The sequence below is a fragment of the Antechinus flavipes genome, chromosome 3 (assembly GCF_016432865.1).
Source record: "Antechinus flavipes isolate AdamAnt ecotype Samford, QLD, Australia chromosome 3, AdamAnt_v2, whole genome shotgun sequence".
In the NCBI taxonomy this organism is placed as follows: Eukaryota; Metazoa; Chordata; class Mammalia; order Dasyuromorphia; family Dasyuridae; genus Antechinus; species Antechinus flavipes.
Window position 1 is genome coordinate 398,180,053 of NC_067400.1, and position 12,216 is coordinate 398,192,268.

Consider the following 12,216-nt stretch of genomic DNA (forward strand, 5'->3'; position numbering starts at 1 on the left):
TGTAATGTAAAGATCAGTTATTTATGTCAAATTTTACAATTTTAATGTCCCTTCTATTTTTCTATAGAGAATTACAAAACTCCCCCAAAGTAGTATTAAAAAATACTGAAGATTTAAAATTCATCTTAAATCATCTAAAATTTAAAATTTATCTTAGGTTTTTACCTTGCATTTAAAGTAAACTAGAAAAGAATTTTTTCTACTCTAATTCAAATAACTCAGATTATCTATTTTATATTAATATTGGGAAATTATTTAGATTAATAAGAACTACACATAATATTCCCTGATATAATTTTCTCTGATATAATTAATTTATTATAATTAATAATCTCTCTTTTTTTAATTTCTAATTTGAGTTCAGTCTTTTGAAAATTATGTTTTCCAAATGATTAAACAATTTATCAGTCTCCTCAAAAAATGAGCATTTGGCTTAATTTAATATTATTTCATCTTTCCCATTTCATTGTAATATGTTTTGGGCTTATTATCTCTATTTTTCTTTTCTTTGGATTATAATTTTTGTCCTGGAATTATAAAAATTAAAATTTTTGGAGCTGGAAAGGGCCTTAGAAATCACTAAGTTCAACTTCTTCATTATTGATTTAAAAAACTGAAACTAGAGAGTAAGTGATTTGCCTATTGTCACATAAGTCTTCTTTGCTTCTTCATAATAATTAATTAGGCTGAGGCCTCATTCCTAGTCACCATTAAAAATTATAATTAATTCAAAAGAGAAATAACAAAGCACTCAAAATGTGAATAAGAATGTATCAAAGATAGTTAAAATTATATCTTATTTTAGAGTGCATGAGATGAAGTAAATTTGAAATCAGTTACACAATAAATTCCTCTACCAAGACTACAAGGAGAGAAATGAACCAAGAACAAAGGAGAAAAGTGATGTGAGGTTTATATAGAATCTTATAGAATTTAATAGCACTTTTCAGGGATAAATGTCTATAATCTGAAAAATGCTAACTCTGTACTACATAAATGAAGGAAAAAATAGCAAGTGTTACAAGGTATTAATATTAATATAAGATATCTTCAGGGCAGCAGAATGAGTGCCAAAGAGAAGACTTTTAATGAATGCTTATTGCCTGTCAAAACTCTAACCTCACAATTATGTGCTTTTTTATTTGAAAAAAAAAAGTATGATTTGTTTATTTATTTGGGACAGTTTCAATATGTCCTTTAATATAAAATATCAATTCCTAGATTACAAAATGCAAGACTCCTAAAACAAAATGGATTGTACATTTGGAAAAATGGACTATTCAAGAGCCCAAGATTTCACATAAGTAATCATTTTACTCATCAGAGGTACAACAAATACAAGTTGCCTCTGTGTTCCATAATAAACATATTCAGTGACTCTAGGTGAAAACAGTGTAAAGAGAGGTAAAAGGCAAACCTCAAAAGCCCCCAGCTTAAAATATAGAACAATCCCCATAATTAATTTGTTTAGTTTCTACAACTGCCTTTCAATTCAATTCAACTGCAGGAGTTTAATTTAAACTGCCCTGAATTACAACCCTCAAATAGCGGAATGGATAACTCAAGATACCCCTGGGTTTTTACCTCAGCATAATGCTCACCATAGCATTCTAGAAAATTTTACAATAGATATTTTATAAGGATAGATATTAATTTTATTAATTAATTCCTTGTTATTAAAATATATAAGCAGTGATCAAAACATAATACATCAATTATAAACATGTATGGACAGAAATTTTATATTTGTGAGTATATTATGTGCATGTAGGTATATATGTGTGTGGTGTGTGTGTGTGTATCTTTGATCTTTCTTTTTTTAATCTATAAAGATAAAAAATGTAGGATAGACAGGGACAATGATCTTGCTACTTGAACATTTATTATCTATATCATTTCCCCCATCTACTCATATGTGTGGGGAAATCGAAAGACTTATAATTGTTTATTTGTTTTTAAATAGTGCTTCCTAGGTTTCAGAGTTGTTTGGGCAATAACTATTGGCAATATGACAGTTTATCATTCTGAGAAAAAAATTACAAGTATATTGAATAGTCTATAAACTTGGGTTAAGTCTTTCAGAAAGGTGCTGCAAAGTCTCTTAACTAGGAAGGGCAGTTTGGAGCATAGCACTTAAATTTTCAGTGACTTAAACAAGTCTCTAAAACTATAAATTTAAATAAGCTGCTCTGCATTAGTTAGGGAGGCTTTCGATTTACAGCATGGATAAAATAACAGATTTGGGGGAAAAGGGTAAAAGAAATAGAATCTCTTGGTAGAACCTTTGATAAATATTTTATAAGGCAACTATTAGAGAGAAGATATGTTTATTCAATTAAAATGAGGGTGCTTCAAGAAGTGATTTTACCAGAAATAGTACTGGGAGTTTAAATAAATAGTAATGCTTCCCATTAAACTAAAAATTATTCTTTAATTCTTAAAAAAATGAGAAATATATTTTAAGATACCAATTGCATCATGTCTCTTCTTCTATAAAATAATTAGCAAAGATATTATTGTTATCAAAATTAGTTCAATATCATAAAATGCTATCTTTAAACATTATTATATAGGTCATATTTCTGAGAAAAAATCTGGCAAAAGTATTTGCAATAAAATTGAAAAAATCTTCCATTTTTAAAGTTTATTTCTCTTAAGATGTTCTGAATCCCTTTGGTAAAAAGCAATTGCAAATAACACTTGGAATTAGCCTTTCTTTAATAGTTATCACATAAAACTCACATTCAGCTTAGTAATGAAAATAACTATACCACTTGTATCACTTAGTCAAAACAAAAATATTAAACTCTAAAACAGTAGTTCAGCTAGTCAGTTGAGGGCTTCAGCTTCAGGGAAGGGTAAAACATACATGATCACTCAACAAATAGTTCCTTTCCCAAAGGTTATGATGAAAGCACCAAAGGTAAATTGCATTGACTTTAGAACAATACTGGGTTTGGAAGAAGTGAAGTTTAATGTGGAGAGGAGAGAAAGATTGAAAAGGACAGAAAAGATGTGGTTTGAGTAAATAAAAAAGAGGAAAAAATAATAAACTACTGATAATTTTTGAGAATATGTTCTTATTGAAGAAATTGTGGATCATAAGAAATTGTTGTTTTTTTAAAAGCTGTATGTATTCATAGAGAAAGACTAAGCAGGAAAATAATCTTGATTCTAAAGTATATTATGTCATCATATATGACAGAAATAGGTAAGAGTAGATTGCATATAAAAGAGTTCCATAGTCATTAAAAAAAAAAAAAAAGACTATCGAGGGACAGCTAAGTGGCACAGTGGATAGAGCACCAGCCCTAAGGTCAGGAGGACCTGAGTTCAAATCTGATCTCAGACACATAACATGTCTTGGCTGTGTGACCCTGGACAAGTCATTTAACCCCAATTGCCCCAGCAAAAACAAAAAACAAAACAAAACAAATAAAAAGACTATAAAAAAATTAGCAGAATTCATGTAAGTAGACTATGTGAGCACACAAAGGAAAGATCGAAATATACACAAAGGGTTACAGAATATTGATCTTTCAATGAATATACCTAAGGTAGAATTCTATGAGAAAACTGACAGGTTAATCTTATATAGTGAAAAGAGAACTGAATTTTCCATCAGAAAACCTAGTTTGGAGGCCTAAGTTACTTATTCCTAGTAGATTTGTGGATATCTGAGCTTCAGCTTTTTTATCTTCTATCACATTCTAAAATGCCTTTTATCTCTAAATAAAAGAAAGTCAGCTAAATTGCATAATGGATATAGTACCTGGCTGGGAATCAACTGAATTCAAATCTGGCCTTAGACACCTAATAGTTGTGTAATCCTAGGCTAGTCACGAAACTCTATTTGTTTCAGTTTCCTCATCAATAAATGAGCTAGAGAAGGAAATGGCCAGCCACTCCTGTAGCTTTGCCAAAACAACAACAACAACAACAACAACAACAAAGCAAACAAACAAAACAAAAAAACAAATCCCACCAAATCAGGTCATAAAGAATTAGATACGACTGAAATGACTGAACAACAATAATCTGGTGCAAGGAGAAAACAAGAGAAGTCTTTTTGCCTTCCCAGAAGCTGATATCCACTTACTTTTAATAAAATTGCAGATACATAAAGAAATGAGAAGGGTAAAAAGATTAAATATCAAACACCTGTGCTGTAACAGGAAAATAATTCAAAAAAAGAAAGAAGATGCATTGTGAGATAAAGAGGAGGACCTGAGGAAAAAAAACAGGTAACTCATTTATATAGTGTTTTAGTGTTTGTCTATTACATACATTACCTCAATGAGATCAGTCAGGGCAATCAGAGATACAAAAAATAAGCAGATTACAAGTTAGAGGTAAAATGCCAAATAATGAGGATTTGGGACATTGAACTCCTTTGGATGGTTTAATGCAGGGAGTCCTCAAACTACTGCCCATGGGCCAGATGCAGCAGCTGAGGACAATTATCCCCCTCACCTGGGGCTATGAAGTTTCTTTATTTAAAGGCCCACAAAACAAAGTTTTTGTTTTTGCTATAGTCGGGCCCTCCAACAGTCTGGGGGACAGTGAACTGGCCCCCTATTTAAAAAATTCGAAGTCTCCTGGAATTTTAATGGCTCCATATCCTTGAATTCAGATATGAAATATGGGCGGGCCAGGTGATGGGGTAGCTCTATAACAAAGATGAAGCTTTAATTCAAGAAAAGGTAGTTTCACCATCTCAAAGGAAATCATTTAACTATATCAGTAATATGGATCTTCAGGTACTTCCAGATGAAAAGCCATCCAGTAAAGGTCAAAGAAAGAAGAGAAAAATGAGGTGATAGCTGGTGACATTTATGATAGAGCTGAGGTAGGATTGAGAAGGAAGAAGGGGGAAAGGAATTATTTGAAGAATAGAAAGATTTTTGTCTTGTGAAATTTTGCAAGTAAGATATGATAGAGAAACTACCAAGACTTGTCAAGCCAGATGATTAATAGCCATTCTGTTGACTTATATGAGTAATACTGACAAAAAAATTTCTAAAAAAAAAAAAAAATTACCAAGTCTTGAACAAGAAACTGAAGAGTTTATGGTAATCGTATTATATTCATTGCTCCCAATTGAAGGGAAAGACTTGAAAAAAGAAAGGCAAATTTAATAAATAAATAAGTAGTTTAAAAGATTGGGTCGGAATAGATTTTTGGATTTCTTAATGAAGTCTTTAAATTAAAATATGATATGGTTTTAGTCAAGCAGAGAGGTATTTTAGTGGATAGAGTATAGGGCCTGGAGTCAGGAAAGACCCAAGTTTAAATCTGGCCTCAGATACTTAACTGGCTTTTTGGATTCTCAGTAAGCTATTTAACCTCTCTGTTTACCTTAATCCATTGGAGAAGGAAATGGCAAACTCATGGACAACATCTGTGTGTGATGATCCACAGGTTCATGAAGAGTCAGATATGACAAAACAACAAAAATGCTTTTGGCAAGGGATGGGGTTCATTTAATAAGAACTAATTAAGAATTTATTTGCCTTGATTCTCATTCTATTAGGCAGTAGTAGTATTTTATGGAGAAGATTTTCATTCAGGTATATCCAGATATATTTATTGGATAAGGTGACCAGGTTCTAACAACTATGAGAATCTGTTCATTTCTGACATGATTTGATTAAGTACCTTAGGTTCCTTATATCAGCAGATCCATAATCTCATTTGTGTTGGTACTTCCCTATGCATCAGTTAATTAACCAATCAATAAACATTTATTAAATGTCTACTAGGGGCCAGACACTGTGCTGAGTATATAATACACAGGAAAAAAAAAATAAACATAGTTTCTCTCCTCAAGGATCTTGTCTTTTAATGTTGGAAATAAGATATATTCATCATTACAAACTAGACAAGATAGCACTAGGAGCTAGGGAAAATTATGCTCCCTACAAGTTAGGGCTAAGTTAGCAATTTTAGGTTGAGAGAGAACCTTATAGTAAGATTGTCTTTGAAAAATCATGGAGATAAGTTGTAAAGTATTAGCAGGGTGGAAACAGGCTAAGACTTTAAAGCTGATTTTGGATTTTAAAAAAAGAGAGAGTTGTGAACCCTGACTGACCTGAAAGATAGTAGTAAGCTGGAAGGGTTTATGGGAAAGATAAACAGTTCTGTTTTAGACTATTTGAGTTTGAGGTTTATGAGCCAAACTGTTTAAAATATCTAAGAGATAGCTGGGTGATGAGGGATATGAGAAAGACAGGGGGCTAGACAAACAGATCTGGGCTTCCTCTACATAGATATGATACCATTAGCACTTTGCCTCTCTACAGGCTTTCTTATCCTGAGAGATTCTTACTCATCATTCGATATATCCTTGAGAGATATTTTACTCAAAATACTTGAAATATTCTTTCAGCCCCTTTAATAATTGTATAGCACTCGATTGTCCATTTGTTAACATTCCCCTTAATGTCATGGTTGGATAACTTGCTTCTCTAGTCACACATATTGATATCTATCTTTCCTCACACTTAGATCATTTTTAGTAATATCCTTGCTTATCCAGGTTTCTATTTCTCATCTCATGCAATGGATCACTGAGGGCAGAGGTCTTAGGTTGTTCAAACAAGCAAATTTTACTAAAAGTATATTCTAATAATTTCTGTAGAAGTAATTTGGGTTGTTTCAAAAGCAGCCCTGAAGATGAAAAAAAAAAAAATACAAAAATTGGCCTGAGGGCAAAGGGAATGTCAGTATCAATTGCCTTTGGAGTACTTCTTCCAGCTATTCCTGGCATTAGGAGAAGAACTGTGTTTTATATCCTTTATTCTTTGGAATTATTATGTTTTTTAAAATTTAAAACATTTAAGTAATCTTAATTGAATTTTATGGGTCACAAGTGTTTATTTTAGAAAAAAAAAAAACATTGAACTGATTGAACTAGATAAATTTTAGACTTTGGACAGAACAATGATATGGCCTGCTTATACCCATGATGTACTTTTTCAATGTCCTTTGGGGGACCAGTAATTTTCATGTCTAGAATGGTGATGTTTTATGATCTGTAGCATAGGAGCAATGGTGTCCAATTCATATAGAATGGGAGCCACTAAAATGTACATAGGATCCCTTATGAGCTTCTCTACTTAGTTTTAAAATGTTATATTAATTATGTTTTATTATATTTTCATTTATTATTAAATATTTCCCAATTACATTTTTTAAAATCTGGTTTAGATTGCCTGGGGAGTATTTGGGGATGCAATACATGTGTTTGCCTTTTCTAGCAAAGAACACCCCTCAAAAAAGTATGCAGATATGTATGTATATATGTAAGTATAAAGGTGTGTATGTACACATATACTTTAGGTGGAGATTTTTAATTATATTTAATCTTTTGCTTCTATAATTTCCTTGGAAGTCTTACAAAACTTTCTGGAGAAAAGCAGTACACATAATTCCTACTACAAAAAAAAAGTTGAGACTGATGGATCTTTTGGTAGTTTTGAGTATAAGTATGACTAAAGCCAATGAGATGTCTATACGAGATCCAGCTCCAGTAGGATGAGTGCACCCTGCCTTTGAAGGCCCCAAATAACTAACTTCTTTTTTAAAAAGTCGAAACAAAAATTTCAAAAGTTTGATTTTATCTATTTTTATGAAGATTGAAGGATCTAATTTAAAAAAAACTAATTTATTTCCTAGTTCTATACATAATATAACAATTCAGAAGTCAGAAGTTAAATACTTAGGTATCTGTGACCCTGTGTTTTTAAACTTTAAAACAGACTTAAATAGCTCTTGATTATAAATTCCTCTATGTTAACAATCAAGTCAAAATATCAGCTTTAGGGTTTCCTAAACAACATAAGAGAGAAAATTACTTAATTAAAAAACCCATTTTGAATAAAAAATAAAATTCCTTTCAGGTAACTGAATTCCTACAAATGTAAGAATGATCAAGACCCAGAATAACAATGTTGAAACATTGCATTTTGAAGCCATTTTGTCAATTGAAAAAAATAATTAGCTAGAAAATTAAGGGTAACAGTATTCATTCTTTTACTGTGGGACTAAAACAAATCATGGCAACCCATAAAAGGGATATAATCAATTAAAATACAATTCAGTAAAAAATTATTAAGTGTTTTCTGTCTGCAAGGAAATGTGTAATGTATTAAACTCTGGGAACAGAAAGACAAAAATAAACCCCTTTTTAAATTTGTTTTTTCTTTTCAAGAAGTTTACCTTCTAGCAAGAAAGAGAAAATACGTGGAAGAATTAAGTTAAATTTTTTGTGTAAAACAAATATAAATTAATTGCAGAGGGAGAAGTACCAATAGATGAGGAAATAAGAAAAGGACTAGGAGGCAGAGAGGAAGGAGAGTGTTCCAGGGAATAGGAACTATGAACAAAGGGCTATTAGTTGTTAGATATAGTGTGGACCACAGACAACATGCAGTGGGCCAGTTTGAGAAAATTGTCAAGTACAGAAGGAAGAATAATGTGAAAACATAAAACAGTCGAGTAAACCAATACAATGAAGACCATAGTCTTTCTGAAACCATTCTGAACACTTGAAGCTTCTTACCTTTGTTTTTGGTTCTAGAATTTTTACCCCATAAATTGATATTTGTAATTCAACTTTAGGAGTTTTCTGGCCTTCAGATTTCTTGATATGTCTTGCAAACTAAAAAATGAAAAGTATTGAAAACCATTTTATTTCTATTTATAAGGGAGTCAAAATATCAATATCTACATTTCAAGTCTGTAATTTAAAATGTTTTTCAAACCAACTAAAAAAACTGCATTTATATGACATCTTTGTTAGCTATTTACACATTTTTTCACATTCCAATTTGTATCTAAATATAGACAAGTAATAATTGTTTTGTTAATTCTATATAGCAGACTTATCTGAAAGGAATGGCATACATATAAACGTTCCCATCTCTGATGGAATCATTCTCTAATTGATAAATGATTGGAGGTGATTCTGTATGCTAAACACCACAACTACTGAAAAGCTAAAGAACTAATTATTAAACAACAAATTATTGGGGAAATTCCTGACTTTTCCCAAAATTTTTACTCAACCTAAGCTCTCTTCTAGGTGGAGTTATTGCCACAGCCAACTAGAAAGCCTTACAAAGAATTTAATATAAGGTGAATTCCAGGAAGGTTTGGGCAAGGGGTAAAGTAGATAATTTATCTAGCTTGACCAAGACCAGGGGTGATTTAAAAGTAAATAATAATCAAAGTCATATTGACCAACTCTTCATCAGACTAGACCCTCCTCTCATTATATTTATTCTTCTCATTAATTGTTAATCAGAGTTCCTTGCCAACCTTAAGAACACCAACTCTCCCAGGGGCATATAAGCTCTGAGTAATCTTTGACATTCAAGAGTATCACCAACTACTTTTATTAATTATATGCTAACATGATTAATAAAATTATCAACTACCCAGAAACTATGCTTATCAAACTTTTTATACATCACAAGAGAATGCTTCAAACTCCCAGTAAGGAAAATAAAAACAATTATTATTATTGTTCTCTTATCACATATGAGAAAACTGAATAAATTCTTTCCTACTATTTAGAATGAGAAGTAAAAAAGATAGAAATACTTTTTCTATGATTTTGATCTTTTTGGTCTTTATAGAACAACAGATGTTCACTGAATATGGGAAAAAATGACATTTTTTAGCATTATGAAAGGTATCAACTTTTGGGGGGAGAACCAGGGGAAAAAAATATCAGATTTGGTATAAATCACTCACTCCACTAAACAAAATATCACTATAGATAGATTTAAAGGGAGGAGAAGAGAAATGATTACCATTATGTAGTAAGTGTGAGAGAAATGTTATCTATCATTATTATATTGAAAGAGATAAGGGGAAATAATTCCCATTATATTTTAAGTTAAACATCTAGATTATCTGATTCACTGAATTTGGGCTATTCAGAACTAATTTTAATAGTAATCAAAGGTGTTCATTTCCATTTTTAAACCCCCGACTCATCTATACTATAATGGCAAGAGTCATGGACTTGGAGTAAAAGAACTGGAATCTGAATCTCAGATTAGACACTTTTTATAAGTATCATTTAATATTCCTGTGCCTTTGGTTCTTGTAAAATGATATGGTTCAAGATGCCATGGTTTATGAGAGCCTTTTCTTGTCTTAGATCTATGATCCTATGAACCTATAACTAAAATAAAGTCACTTAATCTGGTTAAACCTTACTTTCTCTTTCTCTCTCTCTCTCTCTCTCTCTCTCTCTCTCTCTCTCTCTCTCTCTCTCTCTCTCTCTCTGTCTCTGTCTCTCTGTCTCTGTCTCTTTTTACCAGTAAAATTAAAAAAATACTTAACTATTTATGACCCTGGGTTTTTTGCAGAAAATGTTTTTAAACTGTAAAGCAATACATAAATGTGAATAATAAAAGCACTAATTATCATTATTATTGTAATCACACTCTAAAATATTGGAATTTTTATAATAAAATGTTGATATTGATAATGGTAACTAAATTAAAGAAAAATTTTCAAAAACACTAATTTTTTCACATTCCAATGTTTCAAGTTATTAGTAGACATTCCTAATTTCTTATCAAGGTATTTGTAGATTTTTTAAATCATAAAACAATCAGCAATTTTTATGCATTAGGTTCTTGATATTTTTCTGCCCTTATTTCAATCTTGTCAGACTTTCCCTGACCCCATTTAGATTTTCCTGGCAAAGATACTAGAATGGCTTGTCATTTTCTTCTCCAGTTCCTTTCATAGATGAGGAAACTGAAGCAAACAGGATTAAGTGACTTGTCCAGGATCATATAGCTAGTAAATGTATGAGGCCAGATTTTTAACTCAGAAAGATGAGTCTCCTGATTCCAGTGTTCTATCCACTGTACCTCTTAACTGCTGCTTTTTTCTAGAAACAGAATTCTACAGGCAGAAAAAACACTACTAAAAGAGAAGCAAGTTCTAAGAGTTTCCAGAATCTTTATTTTTCTTTTCTTTTTTACCTAGAATAGATTAATAGTTTCACCAATGAAGGGAACTTCTGGTAAGGACCTTCCTCCATAAGGCTACTATATATTCTTCTGGCATACTGAGAGGATACATATTTGACCAAGGTTACACACAGGTAGGCTATTTCAGAGACAAAACTTAGATCATGAGTATTCCTGATTGCCAGGAGAGTTCTCTATCCATCACAGGCTTCCTTTCCTTCTGAAGATTTCCTGATAATAAGATAGGGACTGAGGCTAAACCTGGGAACTTAATGGTCTTGGAAATCTTGGATGTGGAAATGCCCTTTATCCAAGAAGACTAATAGGTATTCTGTAACTTATGGTCTTAGAATAAGAAGAACAATATAACAACAACAAAGAAGTGGACTTTTATAAAGGGTTTAATAAGTGCCAGACACTGTGTTAATAAGTAATTTACAATTATCTCATTCGAGCTTAGAAGATATGTACTAATATCCCCATTTTACCTATGAAGAAACTGAGGCAAACACAGGTCATGCTGATAATCAATTTCTTAGGTTACCTTTGAAATTACATCTTTCTTACTTCAGGTTCAACACTCTGTGTGTGTGTGTGTGTGTGTGTGTGTGTGTTTGTGTAGATATACTTACTCTCATAAAAACTCTTTGAAGTATATAATAACTATTTGGTGGTTGGTCTAGTTGACTTATTAACTTTCTTCCAATCTCTAAATCTGTGATCTGTTTCTCTAGCTCCCTCCTTCCTCTCTCTCCTTTCTCTCTCCCTCTCCTTCTCCCTTTTCCCTCTCTATCTCTCTCTCTCTTTCACTCCCTCCCTCCCTCCCCACTTAGTTCTTCATCCCATCCTCCATTTAAAGTTTATTTCATTGCAAGGGACATTCTGTAATCACTTTGTCATATATTTTTACTCTACTTAAATTTAATTCGGAGTAAATATAATTATACATTTTATAGTAAATATCTGGGAAGTAAGTTATAGTCTAATTGTGTGCCTGTTGATTTTAGCTCATTACTGCTGCATTATGTAGTGTGTGTGTGTGTGTGAAGATTGTGGAATCTAGGATTTAAAACTGAAATCACCCCTAGGGAATTATACAAAGCCAAGCAGGTTAAAGAGCAAAGCTGGAATGAATGACTTGTCACTTATGCTTTGTGAGAATGGAGAGCAAGGGGTGGATTGCTGGGTTTTGTTTTTCCTCCCTTCCTCCCAATGTGGA

At 31.9% G+C, this 12,216-nt stretch overlaps 1 protein-coding gene across 12 annotated transcripts in view; it reads right to left on the reverse strand.

Moving 5' to 3' along the window:
* GULP1 (GULP PTB domain containing engulfment adaptor 1) overlaps nt 1–12,216 on the reverse strand; it is a 409,533-nt gene that overhangs the window by 71,364 nt on the left and 325,953 nt on the right. For all 12 annotated transcript variants that reach the window (XM_051986054.1, XM_051986044.1, XM_051986042.1 and 9 more), the window contains one exon: nt 8,564–8,662. In XM_051986054.1, coding sequence (XP_051842014.1) covers nt 8,564–8,662 — 99 coding nt within the window. The remainder of the gene's footprint in view (nt 1–8,563; nt 8,663–12,216) is intronic.